Genomic DNA, 27,582 nt, shown 5'->3' with positions numbered 1-27,582 from the left:
AATCATTTTTTACTGGTTAAAAGTTTAACTTATAAAAACTTATCATTACTCATAATCTTATGTCAAATTTTTAAACAATATACTCTTGAAGGAATTATCAACTTAACATGTATCTTAACAATAGAATCATCTTAACACCAGTAAAGAGAAGTAAAATGTTTGCAAACTTGCAAACATTAAATTAAGATATTCTTGATTTAAAATGCATATACTTCACATTTAAAATAGCTATTGAATTTTTAATTTTAAAAAATTAGGAAAAATGAAACTCATTTAGATCATCTTATTCCTATCTGTGATATAAATGCAAACAAAAGTTTTATTTTTTATTTTTTTTTTTAAAGATTTTATTTATTTATTCATGAGAGAGACAGAGAGAGAGAAGCAGGCTCCCAAGGAGCAGGGAGCCCGATGTGGGACTCGATCCCAGGACCCTGGGATCATGACCTGAGCCGAAGGCAGACGCTTAACCATCTGAGCCACCCAGGCGCCCGCAAACAAAAGTTTTAAACAAAAATCCTCCATAAGGCAGTATGTGGAATTTTTTTCCCTAATTTGCAGCAGTTTCTAGTTTTTAAAAAGAAGGTTTTAAACCATTTCTAAAGCATGGCTAAGAGCATAACACAATTTGATTATTAATTAAACTAATAAAATCACTTATTGATTTTGAAATTATTTAGTGAATTTATAATATTGACTTTTGACAGATGCATTTTTTTGTTAAGGTGAAGGCTGTGAAAATCTAAGATCAACATATTGCATAATAAGTTTAAGTTTTAGCAAAAGAGAAATAGCACATTCAGATTTAAAAGTTTTCATTTCTTGTTCTACTATCAAACATAACTAACATCAGTTTTGTAAACTCATTTCAAACTTTCTTCTTCCTATAAAGGAATTTTCAGCTTTTATTACTTCAAGATTTCTTTTCTAGAAGATGTAATTAGACCATTAACTAAAGGATGGTGGAGTCGAATGGAAAACGCGCATTTCCAAAAAGTGCATACTTTTATATATTGTGATAAGGAATTTTTTTCTTGGAATAGACAAGTGCAACTGCACAAATGTTAAAACCGGTGCCAAAAAGTTACCCTACCTGAACTGTAGAGCTGATCTCCGACGCAAAGCCGCCTGTCAAGGGAGCCTCGTGACTGATTAGCAGTCGCCCTGTTTTGATCACAGACTGAAAGAGAAAAGGAAAATCTGATGTTGAAGAGAATACATGTTTTCAAGTATATGATGGCAGTCTTGATTAAGGAATAAAAACAACGTATTTCAATCCAATAAATGATTAAAAATTAGTAATACAGTTTTAGGTCAAATAAGTTGTAACTTTCTCTCACTGCAGTTATTTGATATTTGCACTGTTACAAAAATTTTCGGTGTAGTTTATAGTCCTACAAAAGAAAAATGAGATCTGTAATTCTGTCATTAAAAGGCATTCCATTATAAAACCCTTCTGTGTTACAAACTAAATCAGTCTTTCATGTTTTTATCTCAAAATCATTTTTTCTTCATATTACCTTAAGACTGAAAGTGCTTTGTTGGGTTCATTTTCGGGTGTATTTGCACATAAACAAACAGCCTTGGGAAATGGGGTTTTGTGGAGAAGGAACACATGCAAATAGCATGGAAAAGCTGTAACGCAGGAAAAGCTCAAGCTACTCAATATTCAAGGAAACCTAGCAGGAAGAAATCACTGCAAAAGTACAAGGGTTCCAGCCGTCTTTGTTCACGTGCCTTAAAATTTGGTTAACCACTACAACTCCATTTTAACCTAGAAAATGTCACAAACAAAAAGATGTACTCTCAATACTGGCTCAGTGTGGTTGTTCACCCAGTATGATATACTCTGTCCCATAGTAAATCAAAAAGAATAGCTTATGATATCATAGCAGATGACAGCTGTGTTGGAAGGTAAAAAATATTAAAACCAATAGCAAGTTACTGCTTCAAATATATTGAACAATTAACATGTGGCCAAAGAGCAGGGGTAATGTCTCTTCTACGTGTCTAATAACGTGATACCACCTTTCTTAAATTATACATTAATATCTTGTGAATAGAAGATCTTCCAAGCAAATATATGTATATAAATTAAAAGACTGCCTTCATTCTAAGCAATTAGAGTTTAAAACCTTAAAAGGAGCAGATGTTAAACTCCAAGATATGGCCAGTAGCCATGATAAAAATAAGTTATTGTGTCTACTGAGTACATAGTGACTTAAAAACATAAAATTTTATGAACACCTTAATGAATACCATCCCTGCCCCTAGTGAAATTCTAACCTTCGTATACTGGTATTTGGATTTTAGGACTGTGATTAATTATGCCATTTATGAAAGTCACAAATTAAATTTTAACACACCTGGTTAGAAATATACAGAGACAGAAATAGTCCACAATCACGGAAAGAAAAAAAAAAAAAACAAATGCGTTCTCAAAGGACTCTCTAAAAGAAGTCCTGACCTAAATGACTACCAGTTAAAAAAACAGATTTGACAACTAAACCTTTCTTATCGCTCTGAAACCCAAAAGTCTGCCAATGTGTAAGTGCCCAAGGATGACATAGCTAAAATCCATCCCAGCTAGAGGATGCATCTTAAATCCCTGGGAGGTAGAAATGAGAAACTTCTATAAAAAATGCTACTGTTACCTTAAACCTCCACACAACAGAACTGGTATTTTTTATTTGAGCTGAGTTCTATCCAAGATCGAATGACAACCTTCAGAATGATCCCTGAAGGCCAATAAGCAACCAGGGCAGAGAGCCTGGCTTCCTATAGCCTGCAGAATATAGTGGGGAAACGAAGCACAGGTGTAGCCAGGACGAAAGCTTCCAACCCTTGGAGTTCATGCAACATGATGAAATCTGGAGACCTGCCGAGTGTCCTTCAGCAGGAGAAAGGCTAGATAAACCAAGACCTAGCAATACAGTTGGATATTATGCAGCCACAAAAAAGACTGAGGACAGGGAAAGATGCCTATGGTAAATGAACTGATAAAATGAGCAAATGGGGTGGCTGGGTGATAGACACTGGGGAGGGTATGTGCTATGGTGAGCGCTGTGAATTGTGCAAGACTGTTGACTCACAGATCTGTACCTCTGAAACAAATAATGCAATATATGTTAAGAAAAAAAAAAGAAGAAGAAGAAGAAGATAGCAGGAGGGGAAGAATGAAGGGGGGGAAATTGGAGGAGGAGATGAACCATGAGAGACGATGGACTCTGAAAAACAAACTGAGGGTTCTAGAGGGGAGGGGGGTGGGGGGATGGGTTAGCCTGGTGATGGGTATTAAAGAGGGCACGTTCTGCATGGAGCACCGGGTGTTATACGCAAACAATGAATCATGGAACACTACATCAAAAACTAATGATATAATGTATGGTGATTAACATAACAATAAAAAGTTTTTAAAAATCATAAGGAAAAAGCAAAAAAAAAATGAGCAAACTGCAGAACAACATAATCTCATTTTTACAAAACAAACAAGCAAACAAACAAACACCACAGCAGTGGGGACACCAATATACATAGCTGTACGTCCTGAGCCAACATGTGTAAATAGTCTGGAGGGATTCATTCCAAACTACCAAAACTTGTTTCTCCTAAGGAGTGACAGTGAAGGAATTCTTGGGAAAAGACTATGTAAAATGCATTTTTATATTATTGGAAGTATTCCCAATAAGTCATTATTAAGTAAAAGTAAAGCCTTGAATTAATGCTGAAAGTAACAAGTACACACTGTTGTAGTCATGATCTCCTCAAAAAAACCTAACAATTTTTTTTAATGGTATTTTAGGAGTAGCTTCCAGGACAAGAGAACCCTAAGGTCCCAAGCTCCAGCAGCAAATAGGCACACTAAGAACACAGGGAGTCAGCCTTCTCCTGCCAGTCTCTGTAGACTGTGCTCCACGGCAGGATGATGACCAGCTCACCTCTTGGCCCTTAAACTGTTGGATTCTACACAACATGGTCAATGAGCTATTAGCATCAGAGAACATGAAGCTCTTCAACACCTCCGTATGTGTGTTATGTACCTGTGTGTTCTCGGATCAGGAGTTATGCTGACAGTTACAGAAGAAATTCCAGAAATTTCTAAAACATCAAGAGCTAAAGGTTAAACACAATGAAAAGTAATAACACTGTGAGTTCCTGGAAATTATTATGGTATACAAACTAGTGAGAGACAGTGTGGCAAGAAGAGGGGAGTCAGAAATAATGACCATCATCAACAACTGGTTGTCCCATACGTTGCTATATGCTAGGCTGTGAGCTGAGCATTTCAGATTGATTACTTAATTTAATTTGGAAAGCACCTAAGTTTCATTTTTGCTTCTTAAAGTCAACGCTTGATATCTGAAAAGTATTAAAATGTGTAAAATAAAATTACAACAAAATTCTGAAAAATGCCAAAATTAAGAAGTAACTGTGATATTTTCCAAGTCATATCACCAAAGAATTAGCATATATTATTAATGACTGAGTCTATAAATACAGTTCAATAATTTTGTAAGATATAATTAAATTCAACCTGGAATGTGCTTTTTTTATCATTCATGATTTTAACTTACTAGAATTTCTGAAGATCGTTTCTTTTCTATACTCCTTTGGAAACTATTAACACTTTGTTAATATTATGATAATGAGATCATCACAAATCTAGAAAATTAGAGACAGTTTTACTCTATTCTTTGTGATTCAATTAGATATTCTGATTAAATTACATGTTTATGGTCAACTTTAACAGGCATTTCATTTTCACACATTTAAGCACAATGATACACAACTGCCAGGTTATACTGCTAGCCAAATTTAGCATTTTGAGGTATTTAGTAAAAATTAACATGGTGCCTTTTAACAGGGATAGCCATTAACCTTTTTAAAATAGCTAAAGAAAAAAAAAAATTTAAGAGGGTTTAAACAACTTTTCAGTACGAAAAGCTGAACCTATCAGAGCCAGGAAAGATCACGTAAGGCTGGATTTTCCAGTATCTGCTTCTTAAACTTCTTGCCACTAAGACCTGCTCCAGGATCCTGGCCTTGGGCAGATGGAGCACCAGTGAGTTAGAGACAACAAATGGCACCAGGGAAAGCTAAGCCAATTAAAGACTAGGACTGTGAATAACTGTTCTCTGTATCCCCTACCACGACACAAAAGGGCTTTGTTTCCTACACCGGCTCCAGAAGATTTGTCAAGAAAACTTTAACAGCAATTCTGGAAGGCTAGGAGTGAAACAGACTGTGGCTGCTAAGTCAGTTAGTACTGGTCGGCCCTGGATTTCCCTCATGGAGTCTCACTTTCTCACTATTCCAGTTAGCCATCCCTTCCCCTATCAAGCTTTCAATACGGAACACACGGCAGCTTTGCCAACAACAGAATGATCAAGACACCTCTGTTCCGATGGGATGCTGACAATGCCTTGTTCCTGATCTGGCCGCTCCGTGACTTTTTCCCATTGTCCATCTTCTACCCAGACGTCATTACAAGTGGCTATCCCTTCAAGTTATCCATGCAGGATATCTAGTACAATGCTCAAAATATGGTAGACACTCAAGAAAAGTTAATTAGATAAAAGCCTATTACAAAATAATTTCATTATACTAAGTATGTCCTCCTGTGATGTACTGCAGCTATTTATTACTTTCTTAGAAAGCTCCATTTTTAAGATAGGGCAAAAGTATACTTCACATCCCACAACAATTTAAATACAAAATAATAGACTCCAAACTGAGGTTATTTTAATGTAGAGTTGACAATAAGATACCCGTGCTAAGAGCAAATTGCTAAGTTATACTCCATTAAAGAGACTGCACAGATTTTGGCTGCCCAAACATTGGACATATGTTTTAGTGAATGTAGTCTTTAAAGATTTTAACACAACTCAACCAGGAAAACTGTTAAGCTGTCATTCCAGGAGAAAATGATACAGACAAGCAGACCACTAGGCTTGCACATGACCAAACGTGTAACACTGACATTCAAAAAGCAAAAAATGTATATATTTTTTAATTTCTTACACAAACTCCATGGCAAGACTTTCTCCTACAGAGCACTTCAACCTGACCAACACGAAGTTCAGCAGCCTATTCTAACTGCTGATCAGATAAATTAGGAAAGTAACACTTTGGATAGGCAATTCATAGCCTTTTTAAACATTTTCTATCTGAAGATAAAGCTAATGAAAGGCAAAAGAAACACCAAAGCTGGCCTTTACCACTTCCTTTTGAAATAAAATGTTTATAAATACATATAAGCAAAAGTAATAGTAAAATCACACACCTATGTTTCATTAACCAAGAACGTATTAACCAATATTTAGACACTCTAGAATCATTAAGAATATGATTTAAATTAGCTTCAAATATCATTGCAAATGGATTACAGTTTTTGAAATGTTTTCTTGTTTGGTAGCCAAATGCATTTGAAAAGTTAGCCAGAAAAACTTCACAATTAATCACAAGCTAACAAATGTATTCTAATATGCCCAGCAACTATTATTAATCAGCATGATCTTCATGCACAGACCATGGACTGATACTCCACTGGAGAAATACCAATGCTGAAAGAGAAAGAACAGTCACATGAACTCCAGAGAAAGTTCGGAAAAGTCCATTTTGGCAAGAATATTAGTGATGGGGTTACAAATATTTTGCTATTGTAGGAAAATGGAATGAATGGAGAAAAACTAAATCCTAGGAGCTTTATCACCCATGTGGAAAAAAGTAGGTAAGGGAGCAAGCAGAGCATAGAGAACAGAGTAAAATCAATAGGAAAAGAATGAGCAAATCGTACTAACAAAGGCATGAAATGTCTGGGAAAATTTCAGACAACCTCACTAGTTCAATCCTGCCTGAATTATCTGTATAATCACAGCTCAAACACTGAAGAGTCTAGGATAAACTACTTTTGTAAAAATTAAAAGTGGACAGCTCTCTGAAATTATGTCAAACCGTGTCAGATAAACATGTTTCTATCAATCAACCTTACCTTTCTGGCTTGTTTCCTTAGAGTCCCTCCAGGCTCAGGTCATGCCAGGCCAATCGCTCTGTGAAAGTGACCCATGCTCTCCTGCCTCTGACTTCCTTCCCCAAATTGGCAGGCACTCTATCCCTCCCTCAAGGCCCATCTCATACAATGCCTTCTCCCTGATCCCGTTTTTCATGTCACATTATTTACATTCTAGTGACCACTTGCTAACAGAATTTGAAGCTCAGCCAACAACGCAAGGATATTCTATGAAACCTAAAACCAGGTACGAGGGCAAGGGTCAAGTACTAGGGTCAAGGCAACACTTACTGCTATGTCTCTCTGAGGAACACTAGGAATTTGCCTTGTAGGACAACCATGTGCACATCTCTGTCTTATTAGCCCTTCCAACTGCACTCAAAATCACAAATTTGAAGATGGGGACTGTTTATATTTATGTCTATTGCCGAACACAGCATATGACAAATATGCATTAAATTGAGCCAATTATGCTCGGGTTTTTTTGTTTGTTTGTTTGTTTGTTTGTTTTGGGGGGGGAACCAGTCTATATATATTAGTAAAAAAAAAGAGTTTGGAAAAATACTTGAGCATCTTTTTGTTTCTTTGATCTGGGGGTATTCTTTTTTCTCGGAGAGCCGGGCGGGGTGTCTGTATTATGTCTCCCAGCAGGCTCTAACTCCTTCAGAAGCACAAGATTCAGAAAGTGTCATGTATTCTATACCTAACCATAATGCATATGTTATGCATAGTATATGGTTGTGGATGTGGGCTCAATAAATGTTCTTAATGTTGATTTAAAAAAAAAAAGAAGAAGAAGCATACAGACACAGTGATTTAAATGAACCATTAACAAGCCTCCAATTTTCTGATGCCTTTAAGCTCTTAGGAGAAACTGAATAAAGCTATAAAATGCATTGAAAGAGAAGTCCTAAAAACTAAGGTCTAATCACTGTTCTGATTCTAATAAAGGACTCCCCTGGGCCGACTCTTTCCACTTATTTTTTCTAGTCCCGATTGGTTTTGGAATAAGGGAGTGAGCAGTTCAAAACATGTTCCTGTTTTTATGTACATCTCTTTGAAATACATGCTTGTAACACAAACACGAACAGAACATTTCCTTTTCCTGGTACTAAACATAAATTTTCTTTTTCTAGTGAGAAAAGGTCATGTCACCATGATGATAAAGGTATTGTACTGGATGGGTGGACATTTATTAAATATACAGTTAAGCCATGAGTAAATATGTAAATAAATGTGTCTTAAAAGATTTTTTTTCATTTCCTCCATTAGCTCAAGCATCAGGCAAAACACGCCGTCCATAGATATCAACATGCTTTTGTGCCAAAACAATTTTTCAATGATTGAAGCAGCCACTTCCCCAGCTGTTTTCCTGTGTTCATTCTATCACAGCCCTATCGTTTCTCAGCAGGATTTAGAGTATTTCCGTAAACTCAGACCCCATCTCCCCTGCAACTCTTAGCCATCTCTGTTCATGGAAAGAAGAAGTCTTAACATGTCATTTGGATATGAATATTGTTGACTTCCATGTTGTAGAATTTTAGAAAACTGTCAACAAGAACTATCACAAAGCCAAGCTGTACTTTTGGAAACACAGTCAAGGTGTTGTATGTTCTACATCTTCTATCCTCAGAACCATCCTCAGTTCTAGAAAACTTTTTCTTTCGAGTTTGCAACAGCAGAAGCATTCAGAAGCACCACAACTAAAATTTTACTATAAACATGGTTATATTCATAGCAGCAATGTCTGCAACAGCCAAACTGTGGAAGGAGCCGAGATGCCCTTCAACAGACTAATGGATAAAGAAGATGTGGTTCATATATACAATGGAATATTACTCAGCCATCAGAAAGGATGAATACCCACCATTTGCATCGACATGGATGAAACTGGAGGAGATTATGCTAAGTGAAATAAATCAGGCAGAGAAACTCAATTACCATATGGTTTCACTCAGATGTGGAACATAAGGAATAGCGTGGAGGACCACAGGGGAAGGGAGGGAAAACTGAATGGGAAGAACTCAGAGAGGGAGACAAACTATGAGAGACTCTGGACTCAGGGAAACAAACAGGGTTACAGAAGGGAGGGGGGTGGGGAGATGGGGTAACTGGATGATGGGTATTAAGGAGGGCATGTGTGGTGATGAGCACTGGGTGTTATATGCAAATAATGAATCGTTGAACACTGCATCAAAAACTAATGATGTACTGGGGTGCCTGGGTGGCTCAGTTGGTTAAGCGACTGCCTTCAGCTCAGGTCATGATCCTGGAGTCCCGGGATCGAGTCCCACATCGGGCTCCCTGCTCAGCAGGGGGTCTGCTTTTCCTTCTGATCCCCTTCCCTCTCGTGCTCTCTGTCTCTCATTCTCTCTCTCTCAAATAAATAAATAAAATCTTTTAAAAAAATTTAAAAATTATTTTAAAAATATTAAAAAAACAAAGTAATGATGTACTATATGCTGGCTAACTGAACATAATAAAAAAAAAAATAGATCCAAAAAGAAAAAAGAAAAAGTGGGAGTACAATAGCTCCTACACACTACTTGGCAAATCTGGAAACCGACCCAAAGTGAAGACCAATGGCAGTACCATTCCACTACATTTATTATTAATTCAGGTAGTTTACCTTCACTCAAGTAGTACTGTTTTGTTACCACATGTTATATACATATTGTATGGTGGAGGAAGGTGTTGATAATTCACATATAACTCATCTTTAGCATCTAGGTTATGATTATGGGCTGATTGCAAATTCCATACAGATAGTTTTGTTTGTTTCACCATTTTAGTCATTTTTAACTGAACAGCTCTATGGCATTAAGCACATTCATATTGTTGCACGATCGTCAGCACCATCCATCTGCAGAACTTTTTCACCTTCCCCAACTGAAACTCCTTGCCCCTTAAACAAGAACTCCCCATTCCTCCCTTCCCCCGGGCCCTGGCAACTAGCATCTACTTTCTGTCTCTCTATCGTAGGAAACTCATATAAGTGGAATCATATAATATTTGTCCTTTCATGACTGCCTTACTTCACTTAGCATAACGTCTGTTCATCCACGTTAGCATTTGTGAAACTCTCCCACTTATTTAAGGTTGAATGATATTCCACTGTATGTATACACATTTTGTATATCCATTCATCTCTTGGACATGTGAATTACTTCCATATTTTGGCTATTGTGAAAATGCTGTGATGAACGTGGGTGTAGAAATACCCATTCAAGTTGCTGCCTTCACTTCTTTTAGGTATATACCCAGAAGTGGAATTGCTTATCACGTGGTAATACTATGTTAAGCTTTTTGAGGAACTGTCATACCAGTTTCCAAGGCATTTGCACCATATTACATTCCCACCACCAATGCACAGGGCTTCCAATTTCTCTACATCCTCACAACATTTGGTATTTTGGGTTTTGGTCTTTTCTTTTATAGTAGTCATCCTAATGGGTATAGGGTGGTATCTCACTGTGGTTTTGATTTGTATCTCCCTAACGATTAGTGATGTCTCATCACTAACAATTTTTTAATAAGGCTGTTTGATTTTTGTTGTTGATAAAAGAGTTTTTAAAATGCTTATGCATCTAATGATATATTATATGTTGGTTAATTGAACATAATAAAAATGCTTACACACCAAATTTTTAAATTGTTCCCTTTGAGGACTGGAAATAAAATCTCTTCATAATATAATATTCCAAGTAGAAAAATATATAATCATACTCAACCGTTCACCATGCCCTCTTTCCTGGAAAAGCATACATCTGGTTTCCTAACTATCCTCTGTTCTGAAACAAACACAAAGACATTTTTTCCTAAGATCACTAATGTCACATAGATCCTTGCCCAGATTGATTATCTAAAATGGCATTCCTCTCCTGAAAAATTCTCAATGGTAAATGAGCTAATCAGAATCAGAAAGATAACTTATACATAGTAACAACACTATAGTCCCCTGCCCAAGAAAACAATGGAGTCTAGTTACATAATAGAGAACCTTCTGAGCCTCCTGTCTTTGTTCCCTACTCTGCCAGTAATTAGGAAATAAAATAATGCCAGCTAAGAAAGTTTGGAACATTGGTATCAACCAGAAAAACCACCACCATCTTATTTGTTATATGCAATTTCCCAATTAATTTTTACTGTTGTGTAAATTCCAAAGGTCACTGGTTCATGTCAAAAACAACTTTTTGAGCCACTCACATGTGCCAGTACTAGGGAAACAAAGATGAGTTAACCCAGGTCCCAAAGGACTATAATATGGGTTGCCACAATATCCTAGGACAGAGCATACTTAAGAAAAAAGAAATTAAAGAATACTGGAATTAAAAATCATGTTTCATTTGTTAAAAACAAATTTTTTTAGAATTTTAAATTTCAACTCTTAAGATCTTTTCTAAAATAACATTGAAAAAATGAATTTCTCTCTTCTTAAAACAAACCACAATTACTAATATTCACTCCTTTTCTATCCATAAGTCTCCATTTGGCAAATTTTTCTCAAGTGTTGACAACAGAGGGAAGTACTATGTCTGGCCATCATAAGAGTTCCATGGGGTAGAAACTGATATCATCCCCCGTGCTCTCAGCATACCATGAATAATAAGAAAGTGACCCTAACCAACACCAGCACTGTCAGCCAGTTATGTTTTATACTGTTGTTTTAAGCATGTATCAAGGGGACAATTTTCCCTGAAGCCAGCTGGTTGTCCACCAAGGTAATACTTCGCTAAGGAATGACCAAAAGTATAAACACTGCTACAGTTCTGCATCACCATGGATAAATGCTTTTATTTTCTAAAACCTTGTCCAATTCTGTTGAAGTAAATGGGTTTTTTTAGTCCATTATGAAACAAAAATCATGTGTAGTTCATAATACATGGGCAAGGCTTAAAATCTTTTGGGTCTTTTTCATGACTCGAAAGAGTGGTATGGTAAAACTCCAAGGATATTTCAGCAAAAGTTATAATACATATGTTTTTTAGTATATATAACTAAGTTGGCATAGAGAGTAATAAAGTACATAAATTTCATACTTTCATTAAAACCAAGAGGACGGGGAGAAACTATTTATATGACAGGTGGAGTTGGGAAAAGAATCCCATTTAGCAGAAATAGCAGTTATTTGTCTACCAAACACTCACTGATTTCATAGAAAAGGGAGGGAGATACACATATCTCAAGGTAAGAATTAGAGTATCAAAATCCACCGGTAATAGAATATTAGCGAGAAGTTATATGCAGTATAATAGTTGTCCAGAAATATAACTCACTATTGAAAAATCAATTTATATCTAGATTTAAGCCTCTTTTCCTTTTTGCAGGGAAAGCACTCTGAAATTTTCTTTCCTTATAAACCACAAAAATATCAACAATCCATTCCTCTTTGATTTACAGTTCTCTGTTCTGTTTTTTATTGACAAGGACTAATAAAATAGAGCAAGATAACCATGGCCGTTTTCCCACAAAAAGTGAGACATACCTATAATAGCTTATGAATGATAAAGTCATTTTGTTGAGGAGTGATCCAAGAAGATTTTGTGCTTGTTGACTTACTTTATCATAAGTTGTTCATTTTACTATATCCTTTATGAATACAATCATTATAAGAGAAGGGCGCCTGGGTGGCTCAGTTGGTTAAGCGACTGCCTTCGGCTCAGGTCATGATCCTGGAGTCCCGGGATCGAGTCCCACGTCGGGCTCCCTGCTCAGCAGGGAGTCTGCCTCTCTCTCTGACCCTCCCCCCTCTCATGCTCTCTATCTCATTCTCTCTCTCAAATAAATAAAATCTTTAAAAAAAAAAAAGAAAATATCGTTACTAACTGATGAAAATGTTCCATTGCTCTAATAATTTTAAAAACTAAGTTAAAAAATAAGAATGCAATAGCACTTCATCCATTAAAGTCACAAAATAATTTAAATTTGAATTCTGGCAAGGTTATAAATCTCTCATTGCCTGTGCAATGTAAACCAGCATCTTTTGAGAAACACTTTGGGAATCTATCAAAAGATCCTAATGTTCAGATTCCTATAATAAGCAATCTCAGTTCTATGAGGTATTCTCAGAAAAGAATCCAAAGTTGTAAAATACTGGACTTCTGGTTTAAAATAATCATGTGCATGTACTAGGTCAAAAAAACTCAAAAAAAAGTTTAAGAAACACTGTTTTAGAAACACGGTCTCACACGAAAGACTCCAATACCATATTTGGCTCAAGGGTAAACTGTTTAAAAGGGCGAAGCACTTTAGAAATACTGCATTTCAAAGCCTTCCAGTGACCATACATTGCATACTGTCTAAAACCAAGGGCTTAATAATTCTGCTTCATCTGCCTAACTTCTTCAGGTCCCCCGAGTTTATGCCCTGTGTTCAGAGTGGCAGAGAAGCAGGTAGAGAAAAACTAGAGTGTAGGAGAAGCTCCGACCCGGAAGCACAGCTCCTGTCCTGGGGGTTCAGGCTGGGAGCTGATGGCCTACCCTTTGGCTTAGAAATTAGAGAAAATAAACAAAGCAGAATCAAAGGGAACATGATCTGATGGGCACTGGGTGTTATACACAACTGATGAATCGTTGAACACTACATCAAAAACTAATGATGTACTACTATATGTTGGCTAATTGAATTTAAATTTAAAAAAAAGAAAGCATGCAAACTATCTCAAAAAAAAAAGTGAACCCCACACTCTGGCTACTGGCAAATGAGTCTGGACAAAATGATATCACCCTGTTCAAAAATGAGTGGAAGCAAAATACAGAGTAAACCATTGATCCTAATGGAAAAAAAAAAACAAAAACCTCTAGACAATATTGTGATCATTCAGAGAAAAAGCGTGCCTCTGAAAATGATCTACTCCAGAGCCAGAAGAAAGTGTTAAGCAACTACTGTGCATTGTCAAGAGAATACAAATCTAGTCTTTAAGAGACAGGAATCAAAATTCTAAAGAGATTGGATGGTTGGATGAAGGATACAGATGACATCTGAAATTCTCACATGGGAACTAAAACCGTAAGAATAAACAGAACTTAAATTCCCCGTGGTAACAGATCTGGGTATCTCCCCCTACTGCCCTCCACTAGCCTGGTACAGCACTCCACATTCGGCAGACTTAAAAACTATAGCTGCATGAATGAAGATAGATTCCTTGGGCCCCATGCAAGTGTCCAAAAATACGGGGGCAAGAAGCAAGCACAGGGGAAAGCAAGGTGTGTAACGAGGAGTCTTTTCTCTTCCTTCCCTGGCCACAGCATGGCAGTGAGGAGTCTTTCCCTAGCTTCCCTCCACCTCTTTGGACATCAGAGGTCCAGTGCTGGAGAAGCACACACAGGGCTTCCTCCTCTTCTCCTTCCATTTTCCCTTTCCCAAAGTCCACGTGGGGCCAGCTATTACCCAAACTGTACTGAGGCCAAGAGGGGCAAGGAGCAGGAGGAGGGAAAGGAGGTTCTTCCGCCCAGTCTGATGGTAACTTCAAGGCACAGCATTAATCAGAGACTGCCGACCAATAGCTTTCGTTTGGCAAGAGACACAAAACAAATGTCTCGGGACCCTGGGGAGTGAAGTGCATCGCTGAGGCAATAACAAGTGGTGGGGAGTGTGGACAAGCAGAGAACACAGTCTCTGACTTGGGTGGTCACAGCGTTTTTTGTTTTGTTTGTTTTTTGTTTTGTTTTGTTTTTTAATACTGGGAAAGCCAGGCAAAATATGCCTCCAGCCTGGATTCTGCCTAAGAGTTGCAACCTATACTTTAAGGAAATATCTTTGTGGCAGAATAACACTTTTTTTTTTCACATGTCAAGATGCACTTTCTGCTCTGTTATCTTTACCCACAAAATTATACACTGAATTAGGCAGCCTTCCATTCTGGCCTTACCAAACATTTTGCAGATATTTACCAGGATAAACATCCATTTCGTTGAGCATTACATTCAGCAGAGCCGACCCAGTGTTTCAAAAGGAAGACATTTGGGCCATTTCTTCACCACGTTGTTTCTAAAACCCAGAAAAACAATAAGCTATCCAAGGTAATGTGTAACTTTTAAATTTTCAGTAGTCCTGCTATATGCTCCAAAATGACATCATAAGTGGACAATTACAGCATTTGAAATTTTAAATGTGCAGGAAAAAAAGGAGTCTACAGCTCTTGAAACTCTTCCCCACAATGCACTCGGTGACAGTGTCCTACATCGCCTAACTGCAGTAACTCTGATGTGCTTACTTACACACCTGTGAAAGACTGAAAATCAGTTTGCCAATAATTATTAGTCCTTTGTAGATCAAAACTTTTCTCCTATCAAAAATATAATTTTCTAGAAAATTTTCTTTATATAAAAGGGAATCTATAAAATTCTTTATTACCACCCTTCCCCCACCACCAGTTTTTGAAAGGGAAATCGCTAATTTTGGCCAACAATACTGAAACTGGGCCAGGCCAACAGCAGTGAGCATAATGTCCAAAGTTGGTGTGTCTGCCGTAGCTACAAGGAACAGGTAGAAAGAGGAAGCACAGATGCCACGGCCAGCATTTTAAAGCAGAGGAAGAGAATGAAAAATGAAAATAATCAGGTTTACTTCAGGACCCACACAGAAAAGGGACTGGAGAATCCCAAATCCAAATGGTGAGGATAGGACCATGAGGTTTTCCTCCTAGTCATGATGTGGCCTCAGGATGACGGGTTATGCTTCACCATCACTGCTGCCATCCCCCCAGGGTTTACCAACCCCCTACCTACTATGGTTTAGGCTCAAAAATAAAGGGTTTTGTCCTTCACTAATCATAAATTCATTTCCGTTAGGCATAGAAATGGATGTTCTTGAATCTATCATACACTACCCCTTTAGTTCCAATGGTGATTAATGTTATAATTATTTCCAGCAAATTAAGGGAAACATACTAGGGTTTTGCTATTCTTTTGAGTGCCAAACACTCGTAAGAACTGGCTCATAAATCTCTCTTAAAGAAAAATAATCATTTTTTCACATCTATTATAAAAAAAAAATGCATGACCTCTAAAATATGTGTGCTTGTGTTTATAGGCACGCCTTTTTCCACTTTTTTATCTATACTGTTTGAAGTTCATATATTTTAAACTACAGCTTCACATGAAACCAGGAGACCTCCACAGGGTGGAATATTAACATAACCTTTAATGTTACTGCTCCCCAGTCCCACCGTCCTGCAAAGGAGGGTATCGCTTTTCACGAGGACAGCCAACCATAATTCTGAAATCAGAACAGGGTTGGCTCTGCATGACTGACACTGGACCCACACTCTTGTAGCTGGCCTGGGGCAAAAAGGTACCCTGCTCACTGAGCAAGGCAGTGGGAGGGAAGAGTGGCTGGGACACACATTTGAGACATAAATCTGCAAATTCTCAATAAGCTGCAGCCATTAAGAGCCAGTATCCAATCTGAAAAATGTCAAAGACCAGTTCTTTGACTACAATTAAGGGGTGAGCTCAGAAACACTAAGAAACGTATCTGCACGACCTTCGATATTGAATTGTTTGGGCACTATTTTGTAAAACCACAAGATAAGAAGTTAACCAGAAAACAAGATCATGGAGCTGGCATCTATCTTTAAGTAATCATTTTCATGATTCAGAGGAACTGAAGAGTTCAGAAGAACTCTAAAGAGAAGTCTCATTCATGAATAGTGGTCCCTAGCATATATTCCCATCCTCTAAAAAAACATAGTTTTGAAAGAGAGACCATATAAACAGTGAAATGCACATAGGTGGGATGAGGGGGTGTAGAAAGACTCAGATTGAAACCAAAACCTAGCTTCTCTAGTTACCAGTTGTGTGGCTTAAGTACATTAACTTCTTTGAGCCCAGATTTTCATCTGTAAAATGGGGATCGTATTGCCTCCTTCCAAGGTTGCCGCAAGAACCACTAATTGCATCCGTGATGGGCCTGGCATACAGACAGCGCTCACGAAATGGTAGCTGCTTGCCATTATTATCATCAGGCTCATCATCATCACCAAATTATCATGAACTTAAAGATTGGGAAATTGGTCCTGAAAGAAAAGATGACCCTAGCAAATGTGAGTAATACAAATTCTGAGGGTGAAATAAATTGTTATGCCTAAATGAAACTGAACCTCATTTGAATTAAGTGGTTTCCAAGGTAACATTTGGGCTCTAATAGATTGCAAGCCCTCGCTGAGTGCAGAGTACATAACTACGGGCTCCAAGTCACCATCCACTTTCAGCAGGGAACAACAGTGGCGGGTCTGATGAGACCCCAGGAGGTAGAAGTCATCAGAGACATTGTGCTTTCCCAAGGCCCATGAGCCCAGTCAGTATGCTGCAAACTGCACTTACAGAGGCCCTTGTCTGATGTTTCTCAGATAGAATAATGTTCAGACCAACCCCCTTTAGAAGAAAATTTTCCAAAACTAATTTATGAACTTATTCTGATACTTAAATGTGCACAAAATGAAAAACTCCTTACGCATATAGCTTTTATACAATCATAAACCAAAGAAATTGTAAAGGACATATAAAAAAAAAAGCAATGAAATTCATACTAATAATATCAATTTAATGTCACCTCCTGAATCTCAGTCCCCGAAAGAGAGTCAAAACAAGGAGATAATGACCGAACTATTTATCTTGCTGTAACCACTGTGTTTTCACGTACACGGTATATTAAGCATAGTGTCTATGCTCAAGAGACCGAGAGAAAGATTGCCAAGAACATGGACGGGATCTGACCTAATAAAAGTTAAAGGTTGGTCTGTTAATACCGGGCATTCTCCATTCCTAGTGTTCTGACCGTAGGATGCCACCCCTTAGGACATCTTCTAGCAAGGGCCTTTTATATGGAGAAAAATTACATGCAAATAAAGTATACCATAAATAGAAGCACAGTGACATCCACTCTAACTCTGGCTTGGGAGAAAGTTCTGGGGAGGAGTTTGAGAGAGAATTACAACCAAAGAGTGATAACATGAAGGTGAAGAATATGGTTTATGTTAACTTGAGTTTCAGGGATAGAATGTGCTTGTGCTGCTCAACTCTTGCACTCCCTGCTAACGCCTGTCATCGTGGAATAAATGTGGACACCAGCCCACATGGCCTATTCTCACAGGATCACCGTTTAGGAGATCAACCCCAAACCAGGAACCCTGGGCTGAGAGAAGGCAGATCCTCACCCTCCTGGTGCTTGGGTGTAGCCCAGAACCATCTTTAACCCCCATGCATCAAACCCACCCAAAGCGCAAGGTAAGATAAAGTGCCAACACACAGGAAGGGTGGGAAAGAGAGGGTCAGTAATCATTGTTTGCTGCTTCAGAACTTTTTATTCCACAGAACTACAGGCTAATGATGAAAAAAAAAGAAGTGTTTGCAAGGCTGACTCTTTTTAAGTTAAAGTTTTGTTGAAGATTTTCTCTGGTACCCTTCGAAAGGAAGTGTCTGAATCCATTACTATGGCTTCTATGTGTAATCAGCATTCGAGTGGTTTTCTCAGAGTTAGATAAACAAGTGCTGGTGTCCCTTCAAGCTCCAAGAGCCCCTGAAAATATGAGTCCTTAGCTCAGTTTGGTGACCTTTTCTCTTGGATACCTACGCCATGAAAAGCTGTCCATGAGCTGGTGAAAATAACCTGCCACTGATCTCTGAACACTTTTAGGCTTTCATGCAGAAACAGTGCCTCACCCATCTTTCCATTTAATATTGTTGCAGTCAAACAAGGAAAAGGAAAAAGTCTGTGAAGAAATTAATGTAGAGGACATATTATAGAGCCAGAACAGTAAGTGAAAAATTTAGGATACATAATGGGGAATACTTTTTTTTTTTTAAGATTTCATTTATTTATTTGAGAGAGAGAGACAGAAGTGCACAAGCTGGGAGGAGAGGGAGAAGCAGGCTCCCTGCTGAGCCAGGAGCCCAATGCAGGACTCGATCCCAGGACCCCGGGATCATGACCTGAGCTGAAGGCAGATGCTTAACCGACTGAGCCATGCAGGCACCCCTATAGTAGGGAATACTTAACGGCGGAATTTAAATTCTTAAAATGTGTGTTATTGTTATACATAATTCCCTGATTTATAGGTTTTATCATAAAAACAGAAAAAAAATATGTATGAGTTGCCAAGATATTTACATTTACATTATATATCATATACATATACATACATGTATGTACATAGTATCATATTTATGTGTGTGCATATGTATGTATATATTTTGGAGGTAAGGTATGTGGGGGTGTGCAGAGAGAGATATTAAAGAGGAACTAGGAATTTTTTTTAAAGTAATCAGTCAGCTGAATGTAAGAATATAAGCCTCATACGGGAAAGACTTTTTTTTATGACTGGGCCTTGCTACCTCAGTACATAGTAGCTGCTCAATAAACTCATTTGTCAAAGGGCTAAACATAATTTTTTCTTTTTAAAAGTGGTCTCATAAAGAAACAAAGGCAAATTTATTCTTCCAAATTTATTCTTATTTATTCCCCAGATTTACTGAGCTAGAACTGAGATAATATTGTGTAAGTTTTATAGTGTGCTATGATTTGATACATGTAGATGTTGCAAAATGATTACCACAATAAAGTTGGTTAATATTCATCACCTCACATGGTTACAATTGTGTGTGTGTGTGTGTATGGTGAAAACTTTTAAGATCTACTCTCTTAGCAACTTTCAAGTATACAATATAGTATTGTTAACTATAATCACTGTCCTGTGCATTATACCCCCAGAACTTATTTATCTTACAACTTTAAGTTTGTACCCTTTGACTACCTTTACCCATTTCCCCTACCTCCTATACCCACCTCTGCTCCTGGCAACCACCACTCTGTTCTCTGTTTCTATGAGTTTAGATGCCAAATACAAGTGAGGTAATATATTATAGTATTTGTCTTTCTCTGTGTAAAATTTATTTTTAATAATGTAGGTATTCACATTTGTAAGCAATTGGAGAAATCATAAAATTGCACAGGAAACTACTAGATTTTAAAGTAAAATCACCCACCATAAAAATGCAAATTTGGAAACATCCTCCCCTGTTAGCCAATAATTGTCTATTAGAAATCTCTGTTTTGAACAACATCATTGTCAAAAAAAACGTGTACTATGAGACACTACATTTATCATGGTTAAGTATTATTAACAATTATATCTCCTGCTTACAAAGCTAAGTAAACAGATGTCAATCAGTTTTTTAATTTTAAAAGTATGACTGAAGCCTAAAATAAAGAGCTACCTGATTTTGCCAGCACAGAGAAAAGTGCTATTCAGTTGAACCTAGAAGGAACTACCATGAGACTGTTTGCTTTCTAAATAGAAAAACTGAACTATAAAAAGCATTACAAAAATTGGCAATTTGGGGGCACCTGGGTGGCTCAGTCAGTTAAGTGTCTGACTCTTGACTTCAGCTCAGGTCATGATCTCAGGGCTGTGAGATCGAGCCCCACATCTGGCTTCACACTGGGTGTGGAGTCTGCTTAACATTCTCTCTCTTCCTCTCCCTCTGCACGTCTTCCCCCCATACTCCCCTTTCTGCCTCTCTCAATAGCTCTCTCTCTCAAAAAAAAGGGGTAATTTTGTGAATTTAAATAGTCGTTTCCTTAAGTAATTTTACATATATACATACATGCACACATATATATATACAGACATACTTACATATACATACACACATGCATATAGTTTGTATAAATATATATAAATGTGATATCAAGAAGTTAAATAACATGAATCATTTTTGCCAGCTTTAAATTTTATTGACTTAAGCTTATTATTTGCTGCCAATCTGATGACCCAAAGGGAAGTTTATGGTTTCTCAAAGATAACTTCCAACCTTTAGGGGTGTGAGATAATAGAAAATACATACTAGTTTCTGCTCCCAGTTTCTTGCACAGAGATCCTAAAACCTTTGTAATTTCCTAAGTGATAAGCACACCAGGAACATCCTTTGTTCTAATATTTGGTTTTTGCCCCAGTTCCTGATGCGGGGCTGAAATTCTTATAATTTCCTGAGATAGGAGTGTCTCTTGTCCTAATGAGGCAACTCTGTGTGGGCTCTCAGATGACTCCTGGATGGGAGCTGGTCACCTGAAAGACCAAGCCATGATAAGAAGCTTGGAATTTTCACCCCTCCCCCACTCTCTTGAGAAGGGAGAAGGGCTGAAAATGGAGTTAAAAACTGATCATGCTTATGTAATGAAGCCTCCATAAAAATTCCAGTAGTATGGGGTTCAGAGAGCTTCCAGGTGGGGGAACACATCCATGTACTAGGATGTACCAAGAGTACCAACTCCACAGGGATAGAAGCTCCAGAGCACAGCACCCTCCCAGTCTAAACTTTATCTGACTATTCATCTGTATCCTTTATCATATCCTTCAGTAAGCTGGCAAACGTAAGTGCATAAGTGTTTCCTTGAGTTCTGTGGGCCACTCTAGCAAATTGAGCCTACAAAACGAACCTCCAATTTATAGCCAGGTTGGCCAGAAGCTGTGGATAACCTGGGGACTTACTACTTGCAGTTGTCATCTGATATGGGGTGGGAGCCGTCTTGTGCAACTGAGATCTTACCCTGAGGGATCTGACAGTAACTCCAGGCAGATAGTTAATAGAGTCAGAAGAGAGTTAAACTGTAGGACACCCCGCTAGTGTTGGAGAATTGCTGGGGGCAGGGGTGGGGGGGAAACCACGCCTTCGGTGACCAGAAGTGTCAGAGAAGTGTTGTGAGTGTGGTAGTAGTGTGAAAGTAAAGGACACACAAAGGAGAAGGAAAGGCTGAGTTTTTTCCAGTACAGGGAGAAGTAAACAAAGGCAAACAGCATTACAACACAAATCACTTCCTTGCGGGCAGAGTCATCCTACCAGAACCCAGGAGTCAAATGTCTGCAGCTGGCTTATTGTCTTATCACTTGTCCCTAAATAATGTTCATGACTAGGATAATGTATTTAAGATCTTTGTATCCTTTACATGTTCTCTAATAAGTATAAGAAACATTATACCCAGTATATGAGGCATATTCATTCTGCTTAAGAGGCTAGCATATATTCCATATGACATTACACAACACAATTCCAATATGGAAAACTAAGTTTCCATTGTGCTCTAATCACATGGAACCAACCCATGATTTTCATCTCTCTTTGTTGTAAGGCAGGGATAAAATCCTTCTAGTTTTGTCATCCTGTAACATGGAAAGCTGATGGCCCTCTCCATATTTAGTTTTCCCTTACTACATACTGTACAGAGATATCGGGCTCCCTCATGATGAACAATCTGTGATGATCTGAATCTTGTCCTTTCATTTTTTTGTAAATTAAAGTATTTGAGAAATTAATACCCAAACCGTTTTTCAATACAGAAAGAGAGAGGACACTCTCAATGGAAAGAAATGAAATGTGAAAGCCTTTCATGGAACATTCATTCTTGGCAAACTGTAGAAGGATGACTATTTTTAATAGATCTTGAGCAAACTGGTAATTATCGTGTTACAATTCTCACAAAGAATTATATAGGACACATCTCTTTTCCATACAGCAGTTTATGTAGGTGCAATGCACAGTCAGCAAAGCTAATAAGGTATAAAAATCAATAAAAATAACACTTGGGCTCTGCCTTTAAGGCGTTTAAAATCTATAAGATTGTTGAGTCTATATATTAAAGTATATAGAAAAAACAATCACACTGATCATGGTGAGCACTGAGCAATGTATAGACTTGTCAACTCACCGTGTTATACATCTAAAATTAATATAACATTATATGTCAACTATACCTCAATACTAAAAATAAAAAAATTATTGAAAAACAAAAAAAATGAAAAAACAAATATAACCTGTAGTGTTAATGTAATTAGATTCATTTTTAAACAAATAATGAATATTGTGCTTCAAAATACCAAAGACATATTATGCTATAGCCATAAGGCTTTTGCTTAACACGTTTGTGGAATTCTGTTTTGCAATTATCTTTAAAATTTGTTTAGGAACAACGAAAAAGATCACTCACATTACTTTACAATCACCCTCCATAATACTGGATTTGGAGAGAAAAACAAATTTTCAAAAAGAATCTAATTAAAAAAAACATGACATGTAACAAAAAAAAATAGGCTCACTAAAAGAAACAGGGATAGGATTAGGATAAAATAGTAAAAGATATAAAGTACTAATATATATTAGGATACTAAGAAATCAGAGGAGAAATTTTTACTTTCTTCGATTCGATTATAAACAGGGAAAAGGTGGTTGTGCTATGGCCTGTCCTTGATGGCCCTGTATGCATTAGCCTAAATCAAACAAATGCAAACATTGATACCTCTTAGGCAGTTATGTTGTAATAAAGGAAGGACCATGATTATTTCAGCAGAGAAATGACTACTTATGAAATGTTGCCTAAAGACAACTTAATTCCAGTGCTGAAGATATTTTATTTTATTTTATTTTATTTTATTTTATTTTATTTTATTTTATTTTATTTTATTTTAAAGATTTTATTTATTTATTCATGACAGACAGAGAGAGAGAGAGGCAGAGGGAGAAGCAGGCTCCCAAGGAGCAGGGAGCCCAATGCGGGACTCGATCCCAGGACCCTGAGATCATGACCTGAGCTGTAGGCAGACGCTTAACCATCTGAGCCACCCAGGCGCCCTGCTGAAGTATTTTAAAACCATATTTCTATTTTACCAATATTTAAATTTTAGAAACTTCGACAGGCATTAATGATCTATAAAAGCTAAAACTTACAATCTTCTCCTTTAGGGTTAAGAACAAGTTATAGTTTAAAATCTTCTCTCACCAAGGTTCATTATGAAAACTACAGAAAAACATTATATATGCAGCCCAGAGTTTTGGGCCAAAGATCACCTGGGATTAGTATATCAAAAGAGATGTATTATTTGTATGCATGATAAAGTGACATGGGATGACAGAACATGTTGCAATTTTCCCTACCATCCATGTCCTCTCTCCTGCAGGTTAATCTTCCTTTGGAAGTCTATCCCCTCTCTGTAAGATGACATGAAGGTGCCATCAACCAAAGCACCTGACATTCTCTTGAGTAAGGAATGGACACAGAGCCCAAAGGTAAGGCTAAGAAAACTCTCCTGAAAGCTGACATGTGAATAAATAGCATGATTGCACAAAGATCAAAATCTCATTGACCCCCAAAGTGACACCTGAAAAGACCATCTACTACTTACTGCAACTTTCTTTCATCTCTGGATCTGCTGGGTATCCTGTTCTTCTAAGGTACTTCCCAGCCATTTTTAAGTCCTAGCATACATAAAAATTTAACCTCTGCATGGCACACTGGGTTTAGAGGGCTAGACTGCTCACAGGCTGGAAGTAATGGCCCCAAGAACCCACCCAGCTGACCGAAGACTAAGGGATCAATATCTACTCTCAACTATAACCCATTCTAAGCACATTGGTGTGCTTTGGCACAGCTCCAAGAGGCTTGATTCTTCCGGTAATACTCAAACTGCAAATCAGAAGATATCCTTCCAAATAGACCACTCCTTTTCTTAACCAAGCCTGAGTAAGTTTCTGTTGCTTGCAACTAAAGCACTGATAAAGATGTCTGGAAGAAACTGATGGAGAGGATGGTGATGATGATCATGATCATAAACAGGACGCTGCTAGGAGGAAGAGATGTGGAAAAAGAAGAAAGAAGGGACAGAAGGAAAGTCTACACTGTAAGAGACTTTACAAAGAGGCCTATCTAAATGGCAACATTAGGGCGCCTGGGTGGCTCAGTTGGTTAAGCGACTGCCTTCGGCTCAGGTCATGATCCTGGAGTCCCAGGATCGAGTCCCGCATCGGGCTCCCTGCTCGGCAGGGAGTCTGCTTCGTCCTCTGACCCTATCCCCTCTCATGTGTTCTCTCTCTCTCATTCTCTCTCTCTCAAATAAATAAATAAAATCTTTAAAAAAATAAATAAAATAAATGGCAACATTATATTTTCACAGATAAGTAACTCTCTATGATGGTAGCCATATATTGCTCTAGTTTTGTGCAAAATACATAGCTTTATTTTGGTTGCAGTTCACTCAATGCTTTTAAAAACAATTTAAAATTTTTCTCAGTTTCTATTCAGAAAATTTAAGTTTGGAAAATTTGTTAAAATAATTTGTAACTAATGACCTTGTCAAAATGTGGTTTTACAGCTGAGATGCCAGTGAGTGGAGAATTAAGGTACTTTCCTAATTCCATAATCATGTTCAGTTTATAACAGTCTTATTCATCAAATGCTAATGACAAAATAATCTCAATGATCTCAGCAGTAACATTGTTTGGATTTGAATTTCTCCAGAAACCACGCAATTTGCCACTAGATCTAATATAAACAAAAATAAGTCCCAGTGTCATATGAAGGAAATTTTGGAAATTTTACTGTAAAATGCAACTTCAGCACTGGCTTTGGACGTGGGCAGCATGGATCAACATCCCCAGTTCTGCAGCTCACTGGTTGGGTGAACACAGGCAAGTTTCTCAACCTGTGCCTCAGTTTCTTCATCTATAAAATGGATGGAGTAATAGCACCTACCTAGTGCCTACCTAGGAGTACTGTTGGGATGTTTCAATGAAATAATGCACATAAAGCTCTTAACATAATGCCTAGCATCACAACGAGAATTCTGTTAGCAAGTATTATGGCATAAAATTGAGTTTCTGTTCTGTGTTGACTTACTCTCTTTATTTACAGTAGTTTTTAAATATCTGTATGATAAAGCCCCCACTGACTTTTATCTAGCAGCAGCAGAGTCCCCTAAGTTAATAATTCAGTCAAAAATCTGTACACAGCTTATGATGAAAGTATTTTGGTGAGTTTGATTTGAGTCTTAATAATTTAACTCCCTGTCATTACCTTAAATATTATATATGCGGGAATCAACCATCTGTTGATGTTGGTGGTTGCTACAAACAGTATAAACAAACAGAAATATGTAAAAGAAGGAGATGGTCTTTAAGAAATGAGTAGTTTTCCATGAGAACAGAGAGTATGGGTGATACTTGAAAACGGAAGCCTGGAGTGAAAGCTGCTGTCTCTAAATTGTACGCAATCTCCTTGGTTTACACAATAAACACATGGTAGAAGGGGGAAAATCTAAACACAGAAAGGATGCATGATTCACCCCCCTACAGCAACAGAGTGCTTGGAAACTAAGAGCATTTGGCTACAAATACTCATATATGAAATAGAATTTTGCCTGTGTTGCATATCCCTGTGACAGGCTGAGCGCTCTAGAGGCATTCTAAATAAGTTTATACTGTCCTCTAACCTTGCATAGAACTTCTTAGTACATATTAAGTTGTAAAATATCAACTAACCCATTTGCTCTAGTGGTGCAGACTTATCTAAAAATGATAGAACTATTTGTGAAAGACTTCACAATTGCCATGGCTATTAAAACCTAGATGAGTTAAGGTCAAATGGGGTAACAGATGCATTTTTAACAAAAAGACTGAGATTTCTAAACAGCAAAATAAAATTGAATATTAGAGTTTAGAAAATGAAAGATCATTGATTTCCTTGTGTTGTCTTGAATATAAGGAATCCAGGGTACACAGAGGCAAATGACTTAATCAAGGATACTACCCAGTGAAGCCAAAGAATCTTAATCTCCTTGAACAACCAGAGAACAATCCCAGAGCAGTATCACACAATTCCTGAGCAAATAAACAATCTATAGCATATAATTCATAAAAACTACTATACACTTTTACACAATGATCACATTAAATCCTGACAACCCTCAGTGGGCTTTTCCAGATGAGGAGTCAGAACAAGAGAGGTTAAGTAACTTGACCAAGTACACACAGGGAGCCAGTAAGTAAGCTTGGATAAACATGCTCTAGCCACTGGACCATGGAGACTCTCATGAGAGGAGACTCATAGTTAAACTATATTTACTCCATCTTTCCTGTACTATATAAGACCAGGTAAGCCCAAACCTAATTCTGCCTTAAATGATAAAATATAGTTGCTGGTTCCAAAGTGGCCTAGTCACTCCAATCAAATGACAGAAGTACACAGACAAGGCCCTCACCTTCCTCAGCTTTCCAGAGACCACTCTTCCTGACCCCAGGAGGAAAAGCAGTATAAAGACCTCCAAACTCTGGTATTCTCTCCCTTCTCCTCCCATTTTTATTCATCAAGGCTGTGACTGGATTTTGAGAGGGTAGGTACGGATGCCTCTGAGTGGGGGCTGAATGCATGTTACAAAGGCTCAAATCCACCTTTTTTCTTCCTCCATTTGGTAGAAGATTAAAATTGGGATTGGAAGTCTAATAGCCACAATTCTACGAGGCACAGAAAAGGTACAGTAGCCATGATTTTATGACAGCTTAGGAAGAAATGTTGGAAGATACATGTGTCATATGACCTCACTGATATGAGGAATTCTTAATCTCAGGAAACAAACTGAGGGTTGCTGGAGTGGAGGGGGGTGGGAGGGATGGGGTGACTGGGTGATAGACATTGGGGAGGGTATGTGCTATGGTGAGCGCTGTGAATTGTGTAAGACTGTTGCATCACAGACCTGTACCTCTGAAACAAATAATACATTATATGTTAAAAAAAAAAAGAAGAAGAAG

At 37.7% G+C, this 27,582-nt stretch overlaps 1 protein-coding gene across 3 annotated transcripts in view; it reads right to left on the bottom strand.

Moving 5' to 3' along the window:
* Positions 1 to 27,582, bottom strand: part of BCKDHB (branched chain keto acid dehydrogenase E1 subunit beta) — a 213,583-nt gene that overhangs the window by 61,202 nt on the left and 124,799 nt on the right. For all 3 annotated transcript variants that reach the window (XR_004676677.1, XM_034991519.1, XM_034991520.1), the window contains exon 9: positions 1,094 to 1,180. Coding sequence is in view for 2 of the 3 variants with exons in the window: in XM_034991519.1 (XP_034847410.1) it covers positions 1,094 to 1,180 (87 nt within the window). In the remaining variant the exon portion in view is untranslated. The remainder of the gene's footprint in view (positions 1 to 1,093; positions 1,181 to 27,582) is intronic.

The sequence above is a fragment of the Mirounga leonina genome, unplaced genomic scaffold (genome assembly GCF_011800145.1).
Source record: "Mirounga leonina isolate KUSES-001 unplaced genomic scaffold, KU_Mleo_1.0 Mir_53, whole genome shotgun sequence".
Lineage (NCBI taxonomy): Eukaryota > Metazoa > Chordata > Mammalia > Carnivora > Phocidae > Mirounga > Mirounga leonina.
This window is presented reverse-complemented; position numbering and strand designations above follow the sequence as displayed.